At 39.2% G+C, this 21,252-nt stretch overlaps 1 protein-coding gene across 1 annotated transcript in view; it reads right to left on the minus strand.

The window, feature by feature from the left end:
* Positions 1-20,539, minus strand: part of CFAP58 (cilia and flagella associated protein 58) — a 56,706-nt gene extending 36,167 nt beyond the window's left edge. The window contains exons 1-9 of the mRNA XM_088528847.1: positions 20,387-20,539; positions 19,077-19,358; positions 14,644-14,792; positions 12,701-12,857; positions 10,918-11,112; positions 8,576-8,713; positions 6,205-6,364; positions 5,091-5,173; positions 3,769-3,960 (exon numbers count right to left, since the gene is read on the minus strand). Coding sequence (XP_088384973.1) covers positions 3,769-3,960; positions 5,091-5,173; positions 6,205-6,364; positions 8,576-8,713; positions 10,918-11,112; positions 12,701-12,857; positions 14,644-14,792; positions 19,077-19,358; positions 20,387-20,539 — 1,509 coding nt within the window. The remainder of the gene's footprint in view (positions 1-3,768; positions 3,961-5,090; positions 5,174-6,204; positions 6,365-8,575; positions 8,714-10,917; positions 11,113-12,700; positions 12,858-14,643; positions 14,793-19,076; positions 19,359-20,386) is intronic.
* Positions 20,540-21,252: the final 713 nt, after the last annotated feature.

Here is a 21,252-nt window from a genome sequence, read left to right on the forward strand (position 1 = left end):
TAACAGTCCAATGGACACCTGATCACAAAGCGCCGATGAACACAAGTATTTGACATATAATTAAAATAACAAGAGATCCAGTTAATGAAACTTACACTTCATTTAAATAAGCAGCAAATCACCATTAATGACTCCCATGAAGAACTGGAAATAATGAAGTGAGATGAGCTAAAAAGAATGTGGGAAAGTAGACAGCAGACCGCAGAGAGATGATCTCATGATGCATTGTCAAAAAATGGATGTTGAAAATTTGATAGACAGCTTTACTAGAAAGTTTCTACTCCAAGAATAAGAATTATTACATGAAAGGAGCAAAACTACAAATAATTGCTAATCACTACAATGAGCTTCTTAATGTGTATTTTTTTAAAAAAATGTAACACCTTTTATCCTGCTGTATAACCACGAAGCCAACCACGAAGCACAGACATGCAGTATTCAACTGGAATTCAACATTGCACAGAAAGTAACACTGCATGAGGGAGAAAGAGGGCCACCCTTAAAGTCAGCAAAAAGATCAGTGTTTAAAAAAAAAAACACATGGAAAAAATTTGGGAGAGAGAATCTCTTTTCAGGTCACAATTTGACTTGAGATTTACATTCCTATGTCAAAGCAAAAGAATATAAAAGTGTTTACATCAGATAGTGAATAACTATTTGCAAAGTTTGCTGTTGGCAAAGTTGTCCCTTGCTCTAAGCAATAGTGTTAAGTCTGGAGAGGTCTAGCTATGAGGCAGGAGCTTAATTAATTGATTATTCTATCAGGTACCTCCAAACGACTTAGAAGATGGACGAGAGCTAAATATAGAAAGTTGTATTAAAGCAGCAGGAATACAATTCCAGCGCGTTTGTAGCTGACTGCGGAGGATCCAAGGAACTGCTTACAGTGCAATACAAAAACACAATCCCAGTTTATAACCTACTCCTGCCTTTTCTTTTTCTGTTAAAACAAGCTGCCAATAGTAATAGCAGAGAGAAGGAATCAATAAGGCATGTTTTCAATCTGCACTATGGTGATCACATAAGCTGCAGCGAGATTTGAAAGTAGGTCACTGCATTTGTAACTCCCTAACTTGGAGTTGATGCAATAGCAGCACAATAAGCTTATGGACCAAGTTTTCCAAGTTGGTGCTCAGACACTGGCTGCTGACTCTGCTTTTTCAGAAATTATTAAACTCAAATAATTCTCCTTCATAAATACAGAAAAGATACACGCAATGTTTCCTACCTAACAGTCCTGGGAGAGGCTGAGCATCCTCTGTTCTGATTGAGTTGATGACACTGTGCCTCTCAGATTTGGTGAAGAGTTGCCAAAGCTCAGCAAAAAAAAAATCAGATACTCCATTTTCTTCTGCAGTCTCACCTTTTTTTTTCTACATGCTCAACTACCTTCTACTGTTTATTACCTATTTAGCTCAGTGAACCTACCCAAGAACTCAATAACTGTACTCTCCTCATTTGTTTACTGCTATTTAAGTACTGAAGGGCATTGTCTGTTGTCTTGTATGGCTGTTACACTTCCCCTCCCTAGAAATGATGTATATTAAAAAAAAAAGGAAATTTGTTTCTGAATTTTCCTGGACATGTTGTTAAAATCAAAATAGCTCTTCTGAAAAGCAATGTTTCCCTGCTTTTGTGCCTTCTCGTAAGGCACGGTCAGGACACAGCTCAGGCAAGACTGAAGTGCTGCCTGACTGCTTCCTTCCCAGCTGCCTAAACCTGCCATAGGGAAATCAAGATTTCATCATCTAGGAATCCTAGGTGAAAAAAAGGAATAACTTACTAACACTGATAGATCAGTAATACAGGCCACACAAGTAGGAGCAAAGAGACTGTTTTTCCTCTCATTTGTGCTGATTAATCTCAAAGTAACACTACAAGTAACACTAGCTTAAAAATGGTATAAATGAGCAGTCAATCATTTGGGCCAATAATTGGAATAGTAAGTCTAGCATGACTTCTCACCATTAAAATTCTTTTCCACTGTGGATATAACTTAGCTTACTGTATTCATCAGTAACTCAGCAATAAATGAAGTTTTTGAGGGAGGGATTCTGTGGTTCTGTTATGCCTTAACTGAACAGTTTTCAGAGCCAGGATGACTCTGTGTGCCTTGCTGGAGACTCCGAAAGTCTTTCAGTGAATACGGCTGTGGCTCTTCACAGCAGCTCCCTGTTCAGAAGGTGCACACTGAGTTCCTCTGCAGGCTGCTTATTACTCCTGCATGGTAAGAGGTGACTAAGAACCGTGGCTAGTTTAACAAACAGTGTCCATAAGTAGCCCACTCCTCAGCATTTGTGAAACGTGTCACATAGGCTTTGCCACAGTTTTGGAAGATATTCAGCTGAAGGGATCAAATAGGAAACCTAAACATTATTTAGTGAATATTACAATTCCAATCCTCTCACCTCTTTTTATTCCTTTTCCCATTTTATCCTTCCAAACAATGAGTAATTTCATACTGGGAAACTCAGCAGAGACAAGATTATTGTTTCACAAGCTCCCTGCTCGGTACTACTCCTGCTGCTCCTCATCTGAAAGTTGAATTAGGATTTGCCCCTTTAATGAACCATGAAAGCATAAAACTCCTTTGGCAATTTGCAATCTCAAAGCAGGCATCATTCTACAAACAGCTCAGGTGTCACAACCTATTTACTGAGGCTCTGCCTTGTAATAAGTGTCAGAAAATTTGCCTTCAAAGTGGCAGCACTAAATAAATAAACAAACAAACAAACAAAGAAAATAAAAGAAAACAAGCAAACATATGTCATTTCACCCTCAAAATAATTGTGGGCAACCCTAACTAGAACTGAAAGCAATAGCCTGAATTACTGCCCAGCCCTAGTTTACAAAGATCTTAACTCATATCTATACTGTTAGATGCAGAAAAGTTGCAAAATACGACTTTGCAACCAAGACAAATCTCACTTCCGTTGAATATTATTCCATGGAAATGACACAAGGCAAGCTGGACAAGAAAGCATGTATCATTGTGAAATGATTTAGAAGCCCCTGGTCACATGAAGCTGAAAAAGGTAATTATAAAGTAAGAAGATAGAAAATAACTTGTCAGTTGTACCAGCCTGAAAGCTAATCCTAGTAAATCAATGAACTATTTGGAGGGCCTTTGCGTATGATCTTCAGCACCTAATGGAACATGTTACAATCATACTCTTGAGGATATCTTCAGGAATAAAGTTTTACAAAATATTGGACAGCAAACAACACAAACTTTATGCAGAGTTTCTGTGAAGGAGTTCCCAGAAAACCTCAGATTAAATTGAAAATGTTCAAATGTTTTACAGATATTGAAATCAGTCTTTCAAAATGCTGAGCACTGTCAGCACCCAATGGCTTCAACATCGATTCCCAAGGGATTCTGAATCACTAGCAGTATGCAAGATAAGGCCCTTTACAGATAAAACATAAAAATCAAGAATAAGTTCTAACTGCATACAGGCATATGACTGTGGGACTCAGGACTAAGACAGCAAAGGCCTTGGTTTAAACCTCAACGCTAGTTTCATTTCCCAAATGAGAGGTGAGAGAAATATGAGGCCACAATCCAAGCCTCTCAAAAAACAGACATCTATCAACAAGGTCCACCAGAGAGACCAAAACACACTGCAGAGCACTATGTACTGAGAAATAGACATTTTTTTAATTTGTCTGAAGGCAGCTGATGTAAGCCTCCTCCCACGGGCACGTAATGTGTGATCTTTACATTTTTGAGAGTAAGAAAGGTATGAACCATAAAACTGTTCCTACCTTCTGTTTGAGTTCACCTGCTTCATTGATGTAACAGTCTCTCTCCTTCTCCAACTGGTAGATAATTTTCCTTTGTTTCTGAGCTTCATTCTTATAATTCTGGATTTCTTCTTCCAAGTTCTTTTTGGACTTTTCATGGAGTTTCACCAAATTCACCTGCTTCTGAGTGGCATTGGTAGCCTTGACTAAGTGCTGCAGACAGGAGCACAAAACAATGACTCTTGAGCTGCAAAAACAACACTGCCACTACCATGCCAAAAAAGTCAGTGTCCAAGCGAAGTATGGAGTTCCCACTGTTATGATCCCTTACCTAATATGCTCTGTTTAAATATTTGAGTCTCAAATATAATTAAAATAAAAAAGAACTGCTACTGGAAGCTTATTTGAAGCTAAAATATTAGCGTTTACATTATAGAAAAATTGATAGAATTGTTAACAAGGGGATTTAACAAAGAATTGGACAAACCTGATCAGCCTCAACCATTTAGACAGTAAAGCAAGCCAATAGCCAGAAAAATTCAGCACTATTCCTTCTCATTTCCTAAACAGGGGATTAGACTGTACATTAGGCACACTTTCATTACAAATTGTGCATAGGAACTAGACATAGAACACTAAGATAACATCTTTACAAAGTCAATCTTCTGTTCCTTCTTTAAAATTTCTTTCCACTCTACAGAACAATTGTTTTCTCTCTTCAAAATTTGAGTCCCTGCTAGAGTTAAGGTACAGGACAACGAATGTGTACTAAGTGACACAACTCGGAAATCATCTTTTAGTATTAAATTTACTAGATTCCACTTTAGGAATGGCCAAAAACATGAACGTTATCATGTAGTACAAGAAGCTTGGACTAACAGAAAGGGATCAGTGTGAGAAAAAGATTTAAAAGGACGATTTGAAATTAAACAGCCTGATGAGCAGATACCTGATGTACCAACATTTTGGCCTTTTACTAGTGCAGTCTCAAGTTGCCTAGGTTAATACTAAAGTTCACATGTTACAGAGAATAAAAGCAGAGAAGTAATCAACTCAGGCTATCAAATAACAGGTTCACAATAAAGGTGAACACATGTATCACTTTTGAACTCCCTGCTAGCTTGTGTGCTAAAACTTAGAAATCTCTGTTGTGTTTATGAGTATTAATACTACATCAGTGCATAGAAAAGAAGCAGTAAAAACATCCAGTTAAGGAAATCCACGTCTGACACAAAATGTTACTTATACTACCACACATGTGTTTCTTTGTGAGGGCTTAAACAACAGATACTTCATTTTTAAGGCAAGAGATCTGTGTACTACTATTACCAAAGCAAGCTCACCTTGTTTATTAGGTCCTTTTCCCTCACAAGCTCATCTATAGCTTTCTTGTCAAACTCTGCCTGCTTTTTAGCAGACTCCAATTCTAGAGACAGGAGGAAACAGTGTAAATCCTGGGTTCAAACTGTACGCTGGTGAAAACAGAAACACCTAGTAGACTTTTTAAAAAGCCTTTTAAAAAGATGCACGACCAGTTCAATTAGCTCTGATAAGGTTTTCCAGACTCATCAGCTAATGATGTTAACCCTTATTTAGGTACTTAGAAGAACTCAGGTACAGTGATTAATAATATGATTAATATGACAGATATTATACACATTACATACATAAACATAATATGCAACATATTATATATGCATAATATACATAGATAATATACTTGATACGTTTTGATACGTAATATATACCATATCATATATTATGATATATGATAAATACACAATAATGATTAATACTTGTTTGTTCAAAGAAAGGTAGCAAAAGGAAGTTAGATTTTTAGAAATCATGGAGCACACGGAAAACCAGAACCCTTCAAGAAACTTCAAAATAAGCTTCCAAAAGTTGAAGCACTTTTAAAAACAGATTTTCAGTTATTCTAATCTGTCTCTGCCAAATCCATTTCTCCCGTGAAACAACATGATTCTACTGGGTTCAGCGGAGTTAAAACTACTTAACACAGGTCGTGATGAACACTGTATATATACTATTAAAGTGTTATTACAAACTGAAGAGAAATATGGTTTCATTACATTGTCAAAAAAATTAAAACCTGCTACACTGGCAGTGCAGCTCCTGAAAGGCAATGCACTAGAACGTTAATAAATGAAGGCAGGTCGAGGGCCACTCTGTGTGACATGGCACAAACTGGCACACCATAACAGTCAGTTACGTCTATTGTATTTTCACCCCATGCATACTGCATTGTAAAAACCTTATAACCTATAAGGTTATAAACCTATAACCTTAAAAGGTTTGCATTAGGCTGCTCTACACGCCAACTGTCATTAGTATAGTCTCATATTAGGCACTACAGGGGAGTGATCTTAAGAGGAAGACGTACCTTGAAAGAATAAATTAAGGTTGGAAGATAGAACCATTCATCACTTAGACACCTACCTCGCTCTAGCCCAGACACTTGGTTTTTTAGGGTGTCTCTCTCATATTCCGCATCAACTTTCTGTTCCTCTACAACACGCAGCTTACTCTGGAGAACGTCTCTTACTTTGTTGAGCTTTGAAATTTCATGGCGCATCTGAGACACTTCATCATCTCTGACCTATAGAACAGCAAAAAGGATTCTACAAAAAGGTAATGTCTCTCTGTGGTTATAACTAGTTAATACATAGTTATATATAGTTATATATAGTTAATCTGTGCAATTCAGTGCCCCGGGAAGAAAAAGCATAAATGCTATGGGTGGCGCAAGAGAATATGATTAGGTAACTGAACCCTATTAAAAATAATTTAAACGAAGCCAGCTAGGGCAAGGAAAATGATAATCAAATCTCAAGCCTCAGGGCTTACAACGATCAATAAAGAATCCTCAGCTGCAAATGCAGTACTGCAAAATTAGTCCTGTAGATGACATACAGTCAGCTTTGCTTTCCTAATAAGTGACAGTCACTGCGGTGAGAAAGGTATCTGCAGTATGAAGAGATATCGTAATTCCCATGTCCCTAACAGCAGTAGCTATCATCCCCATCTGTGTCATAACACATGGCTTTAAAGCAGGAGCTCAGTGTAGCATTTTTCTCATTTACTACACAATCAGAGGAGAAATAATCAATCAAAATGCTGCATGAAAATGCAGGAGTTGGTTACCAGGAACTACAACCAATTATCATAACAAAAATACATCCTGTGCTTTTCAAGCAGTAAACCTAAAATCCTCATATGATTTCAGTGCCACTGTTAGGTTTTACAGCCATCACAGACTACCATCTACACACCATGTACAGTCTCTGACACTATGAGAGATGGAGAAACCTCCCATGTGAGCCTCTCTTGAGAGGATATGAATCCCCACAACTTGTACTGCCTACAAAAATCTTCAAGAGATTTATGAATACTTTTGATAGTTTTTTTATTATCCAGCACTGTACTAGAGGTGCTCAGCAGACAGCAGGATTAAACTGCAAGTAAAGGGCCTCTCATGACTAGTGTTCCTAGAACCTTTAGCAATTGGCATAAATAAAACCAGTGCAGCTTCCTCTCATTTTTTCCTCATGGCACAACCCTATAAATGCCATCAACTTTTCTTGAAGTTGGGATTAATTATAGAACTGAAATCTTCATTTTAAAACACTAGAGTCCCATACTTAAAGATCAATTGGACACTTTGTAAAGTTTTAAACAACGATGATATTGTTAGAAAGATAAAGGCAAATGACCTAAAGAACATGTAATTAGTTTCTTAAATAGGTAATAAAACTGTCCTGCAATCTGTCCAACAAAATACAACATAAAACAAACTCCTGCCACACAACCCATTTAGGATCCAAATGAGGATCTTCTATGTCACATTAGTTCTGAATAGAGCTTTTAATCTGTCAGTAGTATGTTTTTATCATTCTGACTAAGTGAGTGCCTACTCAAAAAAAGCTTTCTGTTGGCAAACAACCTTTCTATTTAAGTTTATGGTATGCTTCACTAAAGCTTGATAAGATAATGGCTTTCTACCATATTTTTAACACATTTAGTGTTTGAACTGCAAAATGCAAGATATGGTAGCCATAAAGTAATAACAACTAACATTTATACATTACCCTTTATTCACAAATGCTCTCAGACTACCCCAGAAATCATATGCAGGAATTGTTTACATCTCCCCCAGCTGAAATTCAACTAACTCTGGAGTAGTACAAAACAGCTCTTAACAATGTAAAGTCAGTTAAGATTTTGACTGAAAGAAAATAAGAAAACAATTTAGATCAGAATGTAAACAGCTATGTATGTATGTATGTTTAATTTCTCTATCTGATCCTGGTGAGGAGAGAAAATAGCAACATTGGAAGCTTCCTTCTCTGTAAGATATCCAGAATACTGTTCTTATAATATATTACTATTTATTAATAGTACACAACATTTAGGTAACAACATTTAGGTCTTGATAATCATCATAAGAAAGTCATTGTTCTCATCTGAAGATCATGAAATAAAAAAAAAAAAAAAAAAAAAAAAAACTTTGTGCTTCTCTAAAGCACCATGGGTCTTCTATGACCACAACCTATTGAGCATCTTGGCTGATGTGTTCTATGAAACAACTCCAGCAGCATGAGTGAGCTGCTTGCAGGTGACATGGTTGGAGTCTACACCACGGTACACATACACAATGACACCAAATGAGGGCCAGATCTATTGCTATAATCTTCCATTGGTACTTACCTCTTGTGCTATCAGCACAAGAACTGAGACCATCACTGTCCCAAGGGGCATGACTGCGCTCCACGATGTGGCTGGTGAGATACAAACACCTTCTGGTACTTACTTTCAGTTCTGCTGTCTTCTGCTGGACATCCTGCATCACCTCTTCAAACATCATATTGTGCTGCTCACTCTCTTGCATGAGCTTATTATTTCTAATCTGAAATTGCTCAAGTTCCTTGCCAGCTCTTTCATTCAAGATCTGTTAGATTAAAGAACAATCCTATTAATTCTTTCTAATCTGATTACAACACCTACATATACATGAAGACAGAACCTTCTGTCTCCCCAGGAGATAAAAGCTGCTGCAGATTGTTGTCTGGCTATAAACCACTCATTATTGCTGATGAAATTACTAATGTGAAATATGATAAATGCTCATATTATCTAGGGAAAATGATGATTTCTAATGAATAACACAGTCGGTGTCATTTCTTTCTGGGAGCTTTGTGTGTCTCCCTCACAGGTGGTAGCTAAATATTATAATTCCTGTTTGGCATTTGGCAGGCATCACGTAACACAACAACTTGCTGTATCTAATCACTACAAATGAATATGAGATTCAAATGACTTCAGTCAGCAGAGGGCAGGGGAGCTCTTTATCTGAGCAAGCAAATCCTACATTAACAGGCCTATAATATTTCTCTGAGCACCCGGTTTGCTGAGACCAGGATACAACCATTTTCCTCTCTAATTTGTCTTCAGTCAAAAGCCTGGAACAGCAGTTTCACATTTTACGTGGAGAACATATATTTCAATTTTGGAACTGCCAGTCTTTTCTTCTGCTTGATGGGACTTCCCCTAACAGACATTACACCATAAGTGAGGAAAGAATGATCATCATATTTTTGAGTTTAAGCATCCGTGTGTGACAGACTGATAAAGTCAATATGTACTACACTCATAAAAAAGAAAAAAAAAATTAAAGGAAGTGGATTACCCTCTTCTAAATGCATGAAGAGAGCAAAGACAATGTAAAAAGTGACAATACTGTTTCTTGTATTACAAATGCCAAGACCACACTGTGTTTCAGGGGTTTCTTTTTTGATACTTGGGCATGGGTAGGATGACTATATAGTCGCTGTATCAAACCACCTTCACAATGGTACAAGCAAAGATACTTTATTGTAAATGAGCCGAACAAGGGCTCGAGTTCAGAGTCAGGCACACTCAGTTCCTAAACAATAGCTCAATCACCTTTGCTTGTACATCTATAACATGAGACTTGCCTCTGTTTTGGAGACCCTTTCTGCAGTGCACAGTGCACAGTGCAGTGTATCCACAGACACCTCATGAGCCAGCAGCATCCAAGATACTACAATCACCTGGCCAATTAGCCCAGGCATTGCACTTTATATGAACTAGCAGTATCCAGGATAAATTGAATATTCCCAAAATCTGCATATAGAAAGCTTAAATGAAACTACAGAAAGGAGGAAGAATGGAATGGAACCAGAAATTGTAAATATTCTATTTAAAAACAACATGATTATGTCAGCAGATCATGGAGCTTTGTCCACAAAAGCTGCATCGAATTCAGTCATATTCAGAAAAATAATCAATTTTTTCTTTATCTCTGTATGTGAAGTATTTTATTAAGACTTCATGCTGACATAAATAAATAATTGTCACAGGTCTCTCCCCACCCCAATTCAGGGATCTGAAGGGAAGAAACAGTCATAAATTTACAAGACGTACACAGCTCCCAAGGAAGTTTCCCTTGAGGTAGGATTGTTTTACAGTGATGAGATCTCTTCTGCCATTTACTGAAATTGCTTCTCAGAGAGTTGCTCAGAGTCAGGGGAAATAGAGTGAAAACCTGAAAATTTAAACACTTGCAGAACACTGTGTTAGGACATTCCTAGTAAAGCGTTTGGAAACAGAAGGAGGGAAATCAATCAAAACGGTGTGCTGAGACAATTCCTTGCCCCTTGACAGAAACTATTGCACAAGCCCAAGAGGTAGATAAAAGTTACTGTGACAGAGAAGAAAGGAGTCAGAGGTAAAATGACTTTACCAGAGGTACTACAGTCAGTCAGTGACAAAATTGGGAATACATGCTAGAAACAAAAGCAAGCAATTTCCTGCTGCTGGATCGTTAGATCATCCATGCTCTTCATGGATTTCATACTATTAGTTTTGGTCTTTTCAATATCTCTAACAATGTCATCATGATCCAAGCAGAACACTACTGATTCCTATGAAGAATTCTATCTGAAGTCTGACCTCAAACTTTAGATAATTATTAATAAAATAATATGTATATTAAAATGAATGATTTATTAAAATGTATTGGCTTTAAAATAATCTTGCTCGCTCTCCCTCAAGAGAAAGTCATTTTTCTTTTTATTTTGAAATTTGATCCTAATCTTTGATCTGATGAATACAGTGTGCCACATAACCTACCTTCTGCTCTTTTAGATGCTGTTCTACTTTTAGCTGTTCCTCTTTGTTTTTCTGCATATGTTGCTGTAAAGTTTTAATCTCAGCTTGCTTGCTATCCATTTCAGCTAGAAGATTCTTTAGTTCCTTCTCCATTTTTTCCTTCTTTCGAGCCTCTCGAGTTGCCTCATTCTGACGTAGCTGGATTTCCTGCTGGAGCTGTAATAACAGACAGGACAAAAGTTAAAGTTCTGCTGCTTTTTATTCAGGAAAACAAGACCTCTGACCTCATGCTTAACTTTCAAAACAATAGTTTATATGTTAGTGCATCCATTACTAGATGGAATATGTAGCATCTTCTCAGAATAAAGTTTTCCAGTGGCTGAACTAAAAAACCTACCTGAGGGATTCTGTTTATTGATTATAAGAATTTTTTAAGCACTAGTCAGTCCATCCAAGCAGAAGGGTCTGATAGAGTTCAGATGTAAAAGCATTCCTCTGGAGACAGAGTGGCACAAATGGATTTTCTGTTTTTAGCTACCTTTATAGTTGTATTTTCTGAATATAGAGTTAAAACTAACTTGGGTTTTGGGTTGTATTTCAAGTATTTCTATTTTGATTTTTCTATCTCACCAGTAGAAACACTTATCACACTGATTGCAAAGGTAAATGAGTAATGTTCATTTTCACAACAGATCTCAATCTTTCTGCTCTCAAAGCTCCTCTGCAGAAACTCTGGAAGAAAAGAACAGTCTTCAGTTCTCTCCCTCCCCAGAAATGTGGTGGAGTAGAATCAGCAGAGAAGAGCCACAGGAGGGCTGATCCGCATGGAAATGTTGAGTTCATCCACGGACAAGCAACTGAAAGATGCAACTTGCTATGTTAAGCCTGAACTAAAATTTCCTTTCCCTCCCTCTTTCCCACAAATGAAAAGTTGCTAGAACTGACAGGGTCTTCAGTAAGGTCTTCAAATAGAAATAAGCATTCTTAAGTAAATTATTCTAAAAGGAAAATAATTTCAAAAAGGGAGAAGGAGAGGTTGTTCTACATGTTGCAACAATCCTATATGTTGAATGGCTGATGAATTATATGTCAGAAGATTTAAGTTTGCAAGATTCAGTAAGTTTTGATGGGAGTTGCACCCTGCCCTCTTTTCTGCAATGCCTCACAACGCTGTCAGAACACCAAAGATTTACATCCTCTTGTAGCACATTCCCAAGTATCTGCTTCAGAAACAGGAATTAGTACTGCACAGGGAACCTGTGATGATCATTATTTTCTTATTTGTGATTAATAAAAAAACATAAGCCAAATGTTGTCTCCATTTCTCTTTTCCTGCTGTTACTTTTTTTTCAGCAGTCTTTTTCACATTTTCTTTTTCTCCTGCTGTCTTGCTTCAGCTCCTGGCTACATTCTGTTCTATATTCATTTCTTCTTCATTATCAAATTTTTATACTTCAATGTATACTTCAATGTATCAATTTTCCATCTTTTTGCGCTTTCTCGCCATTTAGCAAGCACATGTACATATCACCCTTCTATTCAGATGGTCAGAAAAACAGAGAAACAAACTTAAAGAGGAAACAAAACAAACAAGGCTGAGATGGTATACAACTGCTCTCTAGCAACACTGGGAAAAATAAAAACTACTCGAGGTAAAGAACAGTAGGTTTAAACTAGTGTGACAAAGAAAGCAGGAGGTCTCCAACCATCAGGAAAGTGAGGTTCTGGAAAAGTCTCCCAGCTTAGTTAGTTTTAAGTCAGAATTTGATATCTTCCTAAAAATGATTATATGACCTGCACTGACCTCCAATATGGATTGATCTGCCTCAGCTTTTGCTCTCTCTATGTCCTGTTGCTGCTCTGTGGCTTCAGTTAGACTTTCACGTAACTTCACAACCTCTGACAAGAGCTGGTCTCGCTCCTTTGTTATGTCTTCTTTAAATTTTAGCAAATCCCGAACACTGAAAAAAAAATGGAAATAAGAGTTAAGCAGTGTCACAGGCACTTTCTGTTCTTCCACCAGTATAAAGATCTTCTGTGGTAAACAAGAGCTTAAAAAGTCTTTTGTTTCATTTTAAACTCCTCCTCGATTAGGCTTCCACTGGTCAACCAAATTATACACTCTATCTACTGTAACCATCAGAGCCACCATTAAAACACTTTTAAAACCTAACCAAGTCCAATAACTAACAAATAAATTTCTTGTTATATGCCATCCTCCTGGGTATGAAGAAACTTTTACTTTCCCAAAATGGTACCAGGGAACAAAACTCCTGGACCGCTGCAAAATTACTCAGCAACCAAAAGCTCGTTACATTATTGCAAACAGCCTCCATGCAACCTACCTATCTGAGCATCTAACTGGATAATGTATTGAATCACCTAATGTTAGAATAAAACAGAACCCTGATAGAGACACATTTACTCTCTGACAGAAAGTCTGAGCAGCACAATGTGGGGACAAGTTCCACATTAAAAGCCAAGGTTATTATTCTGAATGACTTGGAAATGCCATATGGGACCTAAAGCCTACAAAGGAAGTGCCAGTCCCACGGCCTCATCACTCAGCAAAGTATTTGAACATGGAACTGGAGAGCAACACAGAAGGAACTCACGAAATAAATCCTGAGCAGTCAGGTCTCTGCAGCCTGACAGGCAGGTGGCAAGTGCCAGGAGTGAGGCCTTGGCAAAGTCACGGCCCTGGCTACTGCAGGGGAATGCCAAAGTCAGCCAGGGAGAGCTGTCTCTGGGAGAGTTGTACTAGCAGCAGGCTGGTCATCCAAGCCTGTAGGTCTGGGGAAACCTGTTACAAAGAACCACAAGAGCTCAGGGCCAAAAGGCAGAGTAGTGGGTTTCTCTGCCATCTAGATGGTTTATCTGCAGCCTCGGGTCATGGAGGGGAAAAGTCTGAATGCACCAAAGGCCAAAATTGCAAACACATCTCGTTTTTGCAGCCAGGTTACACAGTGCGTGGGGAGAAGAGCAGAGCCCCTGCACCAGCAGGGATCCTGCACACACAGTGTAAATACCTTACACTGGGTGAAAGTTTAAAGCCAGAAATGGGTAGGCTCAGTGCTGGTAAGCTGAATAGAAAGCGTACGGGTCTTAGGGGTCAATATACTTAATCTTGCCTTAAAGTTTGCACTTGATTTTGAGGGGTATTTAAAATCTGTAGGTCCTCAGGATCATTATTTTTACAAATGGTAGCAACTAGGGGCTTCACATAAGATTAGGGTCTCTTTCTGCTCATGACTGTGGAAGCATTCAATAAAATATGCTAAAAATGTACAAGCATGGAAGACAAAGAAGAATACAGACAGCAACGGTGCCTTACAACAAATCTGCGAATGGAAGAAATGTCACGTCTCCTGCTTCCTTGTCTTATCTACTTGACCCTGCTGCCATCACATGCAAAAATGTTCACAGGATCCTATTCTCAAAGACAGGGCGTGTTGAACTGCCAGTTAGATAAAACAATATGACAGACACTGAGGAAGAGCATAATATTGATTTTTATTTGATCTCCCAGCTTAATCCAGTGCTGAGTGAACTCTCTCAGAGCCTGATTCCCTGCTTGCTCATTGCATAAACACACATACCAATAAATGTATGCTCATGAGAAAAGTTAAGCGGAGTAAAGACCCCTCTCTGTGATTTCCAATGTCTTTGTAGCATGTAAGTAGCTAAGCAAGTTACAGGGTGACAGAAAATCAGACCAGGCTTTCCTCCTTCCTGGGAAAAACTTACTTGTACTCCTGACCCAGAGACAGTTCAGATCCTTGCTCCACTAGTTTAGTCAGGCGCTCAATTTCCTCTCGCAGTGAAAGAATTGTTTCTTTTGCTTTCTGTTCTTTCTCATAGGCTGCATCCACCATTTTCCAAGCCTTTTCAATCTCCTAGGAACAGAAAACGCTCACATAAATTAAATGGGTTTGAAAATGAATGAACCACAAATTGAAAATTAATCACCTCGCATTCTTGTTAATTAAGAAAATAGATTTTCATGTCTTTTCATGCTTAGATTCATGGCTTTTCTTTCTGCCAGTCATCTCTTTGTTCAGACCAGCAGATATTGAACATCTTGGCACATTCAAGCTATGTCAATTTACACCACAAAAGATCTAATACATTTTCTCTAGCACCGAGGCCTTAACGTCATCAAATCTCACTCTGTGAGGGTTTGGTTGTTTAAGCCCTCTAAAAAAAAAAAAAAAATTACTGGACCTTCTGGGCCTACAAAGGCACCATCTACTTAAATAGCTCTTTTTTGTCTATAAAAATCTCATGATGACAATGAGCATCGAAATCACTGTATCTGTCAGTGGAAGGAAGGAGATGTTTCTCTGGGCTTTTGCTCCCTCTTTGCTCACTGTCATCTGTGAGGATTTTGTGTATTTTAAATGTATATTTAGAGAAATCACAATTCTGCTGCCAAATTTCAGCACATGGAATTATGTGACAGCCAGGCTGGCGAGCAGCCACTCTCAAGCCCAGAGTTTGATATCCACAAAGAGGGATGGGGGATGAGGGTTTATTTATTTTTTTAACTTGTTCTGCAACTCTCTCTCTCTGACTAGATTTTTAAGAAATACACAACAGTCTTTTTGCTTTACAGATTCAAACATCAGTATGTGACTCTCCATGCTCATTTCAGCTCAATTCAGTTTCTTGAACTCTGTGCCAAAAGTTATATTTTCATTTTATTTATTTTACTAGTTGAGGATATCCAAATTTGAAAAAACAGCTGGAGTTTAAGGATCAGGGATCTGTACCGTTCTTATAGTGTTCTTCTCCTTTTACCAGCCTATTAATAAGGAGTTAAATGGTGAGCTTTACTTGTTCTGAAATCCTGAAGATTATAATCAGTTAAATTCACTGTCTACAAACAGTAGTTTCATTACTTAATAAACTCCTTAGTTCAAAATCTAATCTGAAAGTCTTTCTTCTTTATGTTTCAAGCATATTTTAAATTTTTAAATATTAAAATCTATTCTGAAGTATTTTATACATTTTAGTTCTAATTTACATTCAAATGCAGTAATGAGCAAACATCAATAATTAAATGCTATCTGTAAATAAGATTTTTTCAATCATTATTCTCTGCTAAAGTATGAAATTTAAATAAATGCATGCTAGACAGAATGATAGAAGGACACAGTGTATCATCTTGGCTAACAAAAAAAAAAAGCGTAAAATTCAGCTGTAAATAAATGTCTCAGATTAAGCAACCTTCCTCTAGGAAAACGCAAACAGATAATAAAAGCTGATTACTTAAATCACAGCTTCCTGCTGGCTGATTCCGTTTTGATTGAAATTGGTGAATTAAACTGCTATGACTGAAGGTTTGGGAGATAGAATTGGTGACTAAAATCAAACTGCCCTTTGAGAAGTCTCTTTACCGGCTTCCGCAAAGGTTACACTAGGTCCTTACTCATGTATCTGTACCTTGTTCTGGTGCATATTCACAAAAGGGATTCCCCGAAGTCAGCGAGGCCATTCACATGAGCAGTGACACAGGTCACCCCAAGATGTACTCTGAGCTCTAGTCCGCTTTTGATGTGTGTCACAGTAATTTTTAGTGAGGGTTAGCAGGCACAGATTACTGTTATTTATTAGCAGGCAAAGTCTCAAGAAGAATTTGCTAAAGCCTTCAGCACCAGCAAAACTGGGCTTTGTTCTAGCTGTTTGTTTCTTTTCCTTTGAGTAGGGGAGCAACAGATTGCTTCCTTTCATGTCAAAGGCAAAGGGAAGGAAGGTTCTGACTGGAGGAGGATGCCTTCATTAAAAAAGTAATCACCTTGTTACTCTGTGGAGAGGTGGGACGGGAGGAACGCAGCGTGTTGGAGTCACGGGTAATTGCAGAGTATGGTCAGGCACTCAACATGCTCTGCAGCCCAGTGTATAATTACAGATGGGGGCACACAGGATGCTTGCAGCCAGAATCACTCAGAAATTTTGGGGGAAGTACTCTGGAAAATGTGAAACAGGCTCTATAAGGTGTGACTGCTTTATTTTACTTTCATTAAATAGCCCAACAGTTTATATCAGTTTAACTGCTCGAAGACTGAGACTTAATGAAATGTTTACTGAGTGTATTGGATTGATGGCCCTGGAAATTGAAAGTTGGTTACTCCAAGGAGGGCGTATGAGCTCCTGTAACACCCCTCCAATGCTCCTCCACTGCAACCCTGTGGACACATCCCTGCCAGTGAAGGAGAGGGCTGTAGTTCCTGGCTGTTCAGTGTCGCCCCGAGCTCCTCCGACACGTCTGTCAACAGCAGGCTGGTAGGTGCAACGTATTAAAACTCCAGAACAAATCACTGAACAGGTGCTAGACAATAACTATGGATTATTCCTGATTTGGGTCGTACTAGCAATTCATTTGGATAGATAAACCCTCCCTAAACAAAGCCAGCTGATTGCAGTAAGGCTTCACAGGCATAAAGATTTTACATCTGCAGCTCAGATTGTAGACCTGGAGCCTTTATTTGGATCTGAACCTATGTCCTAGAGAAGGAAAGCAATAAATCTGTTACCTTGATGACCCATCAATCACCACGATTTAGGGCTTTAATTTGAAGCAACTAGACAATTTTTACAGGAACAGCCCCACCAGAATTCTCCTATCCTTGGCAGATAATGAAACACTGGAACACATTGTTGGTTTAATTTAGCGTGGAGATCATCATCTTTATTATCTGAGTGCTTGAATCTTCCTCGGTACTTGCCTTAGGCACCTGTGAGACACATTTTTGTGTGCTAGTAAAATCAAAGTGAAATACTACAGCTGTAATGAAACTTCTCTTTGAAAAGGAGAATAATATGAAATGTGAAGGTTATGCCAAGCACAACCCCAAAATAAACAACATCCAAACAACTCATGAACTTTTAAGAGAAAAGCTCATTTTTGTAGCCAAATTGAAAAAAAAATCACTGCTTTTGACTTGGTCCACAGCACACCACTAGAATTTAAAAGTCTTATGCTGGTCATTTTGTTTCTAATAGGATCATACTATCAAAGAACTTCTTTATTACAAAATCTCTCAGCTGCTTCAACAGTAGGTGCTATTGCAAAACCGTATCTTGCCTTAGCCTCAAACACAGATTGGAAACCCTTAGTTTTTGCATTCTTTCACTCCTCAGCTTTGTGACCTTGCTAAGATGATGTCTCCTCAGCCTGGGGACACCTTCAAAGACTGTCTCTCCTACTGCACCCATTCAGAGCATTGCCATGTACCACAAAGAGAATGATAAGGAATATTGCAGTTTTTGACAGCCACCTACCAGGTTTTGATTAGCAGCAGTGAAAATCAACAAGATTTTCAAGGCAGCTTTCATCCTCCTTAAGGCTGCTTTGAGTAGCAGGATAAGCTTGAAAGTTGCACACTTAGAGTGACAGAATTTCCAGTTATGTTTATTCTGAGTATATTTTCTTCATAAGTCCAAGGACAAGAAACTTAATTTTAAAGAACTTCTCCATTTCTCTAGTGCTCTCTATGTTAAACTAAAATGGAACAAAGTAAGCCTATAGTGTAAAGGACACTAATCATTCTTTTGAAGCATTTAACAGTAATAGTAGCCTCTCCTGTCCTAAGAAAAGTTACACTTAACTACAGGTCACGGGGGTTTCTCAACTAAACACTAAATTAAAGTCTGCCTATATACCACAGCTTAAGCTTTAAAAACCATCAAAAGACAAAAAAAAATACACGATTTCATCAAAGTACAATTTTCTGATCATTCAGCAGCTTTATTTATGGCAGTCAAAGTTCTGTATAAGGCTAAAAACATTCACCGTTCTTTAGAGAGCAGAGGTTTTGATTTTTTGGGGGGATTTGACAGAGTTCAATCAAAGAATATAACAGAGTAAATTACTAAAATCATCTTGAAATGCTATATAGGATTCCTTGTCAAAAACATCCTGAGCCATTTATTTATACGAGTTGACGACACAATCCTAGTCTATAACTCATATTGCAGCAATTTGTCATGTCCTAGCACTAGCTAATTCTGTCTCAAAATCTGCTTATTAGGTAGGTAATCCAGGTGTGATATTTTACATACGAAAGTTTAAATACGGTTAGTTCTCTACATTCAATAGTGTTCTGGCAGCTGCTGTTCTTCTTACCGTTTTTTCCATTACCCATTTAGGTCATATTTAATTCTGCTGAAAACCTTACCCTTTTAAGTGACGATATAGATGCCCGATCATCTTTAGAGAGCTTAGTGAGTGCAGCTACTTTAGATGAATTCACCACGAGCTCAGCATTCAGCTCCCTGCATTTTTCCATGAGACGCTTTTCATTTTCATGAGACTTTTTCATAACAGCGTGGAGCTTCTCATATTCGATTCGGAATTTCTCCAGAGTTCTATCTCCCTTAAGTAGTTCGATGACTTCTTGGAAGTCTTTCTCAAGTGCTTCAACCGCATTTTCTTCTAGACCTAGTTTGTCAAACTTTTCCTGAATGAAATGAGATAGATAATCAATTAACATCTCACTTATGACCCCAGAATATAAAAAAGTAATATATTGAGTGTGTAACAGTTCCCTAGTAAGAAACCACGACAAATATTTGCATAATAGCAGTATTTTCACTGTTATATGACACTCACATTGCAGGCAATTTTTTTTTAACTAGATCTCCACTCATTTTACTGAAATAACTTGTGCTTCAACTGGCAGAGCTGCTGTAACTGAGCACTATGACTATTTTACAGAAAGATCTAAAAAGAAAAGCTATCCTTGTGATGGTGTTTAAATAACACATCAACTACACAAGAAGGACAGTATTTTTGGCCCAGTTCTTCCCAGTTCTGATTAGATCATGCTTTGTATAATGTCAGCAAACTGCTTTTATATATACATATCCAAAAACTCCAGTAATGACAACATGGCCTATCCATCCTCTGCGGGAAGTGCTAGTTTTGAAGTGATTGCACAGGGAATTTTTGGTCAGGTCGCCAGCTTGGTTTCTGGACACCCAACTCCACCATTATTTCCCATTACAGCTCGGTGCAGAACGCCTGCAGGCAGTGAGGGGCGCCGGCAGGGCCTCTCCTCAGCGGGCTGCTCCAGCTCCAACGTTTTTGTGCCCTTGCAGGTGCTTCAGGGAGAAACCAGCAGAGGTGGAAGCAGCTTGAATACTGAAAAACACATCTTGCAGCTGCAGAACACAGGTCTGTGGGGAGCCTTAACTTGTTCAAAAGGGGGCTGGTGTGTGCAGCAACGCACTGCGCAGAGGGGAAAGCTTGGGGACAGGCTGTTGTTTCTCTTGTTTTTCTTCCATTCCCTGCTGTGATGCTCAATCTTTAACTTTGGTCTCTTCATACTTGAGCTTGTAAATAAGAGACCAAAGGTGGGATAAATTGCACCTGCACACTTGTCAGTAACAGGCTAAAACCCCACAATTTTACAGTTATTAGGCACACTTCTTTCCCTTTGCTCCTTTAAAACAGGCGACCCGCCCCAACGCGCTTCCCCGGAGGTACCATTTGGGCCGGGTACCCCAGGGCCTGGCCGCGCCATGTTGGTGCCGGGGGCTCCTGAGGAGGGTCGAGGGGGGCAGAAGATGGCGGGGTCGAGGGGGGCAGAAGATGGCGGGGTCGAGGGGAGGGGCGAGAGGAGCCGCTCACCTCGGCCATGGCGCCGGCGGGACGCGCACCCTCCGCGCACCCTCCGCGCCCACCGCCCCGCGCCGCGCGCGCCGCGTCCTGGCAACGGCCGCGGGGCGGGGCGGGAGGCGGGTGTCGGCGCGCGGCGTCGCGGCGCTTGCCGCCCGCGCGGGCCGGGAGCCCTGAGCGCCGTGTTCGCGCCCCGGGGCAGGCGCGACGTAAAATAAAAATGGTATCCTTATATTGATGGATACGCGTGGTTGTATATTTTTCAAATTCATGGTGACCTTCGTCCTGCGGGACCCTCTTACGGTGCTCGTGTAGGCTGGGCTTAGCAATCAGGTGCTATTTAGGCTGAAGTCGTTCAAATTCAACTAGTCCTCCATAGGGTAGCTGCACCTGCAGACGCAATGGGTGACAGAGTTAGCCTGCGGTAACTCGAGCTGAAGCCTGTGCCAGATAAACCATGAGTTAAAATACCACAGCTCATACCAGAGTTTTAAGTGTAAACGGGTCACAAATCCAGGGCGAGCCCCCAATATGTGCTTATCTGTTCTGCATTGACATCGAGCCTGCAGGAAGGATTGATGGGTTAATGACTGAGGGAAAAAAAAACTCAAGAGGATACCTGGGTTCCTACCTTTCATGAACATCCTGCAGTCTGGGATAAGCCTTTTAAAATTCCCTGTCCTTTACTTTCATCAGTACATGGAGATAATCTGCCCGTTTCGCAGTAGTGTCGT

The sequence above is a fragment of the Tinamus guttatus genome, unplaced genomic scaffold (genome assembly GCF_059628265.1).
Source record: "Tinamus guttatus ecotype Peru unplaced genomic scaffold, ASM5962826v1 Tinamus_guttatus_pri_ptg000314l, whole genome shotgun sequence".
Taxonomy (NCBI): domain Eukaryota; kingdom Metazoa; phylum Chordata; class Aves; order Tinamiformes; family Tinamidae; genus Tinamus; species Tinamus guttatus.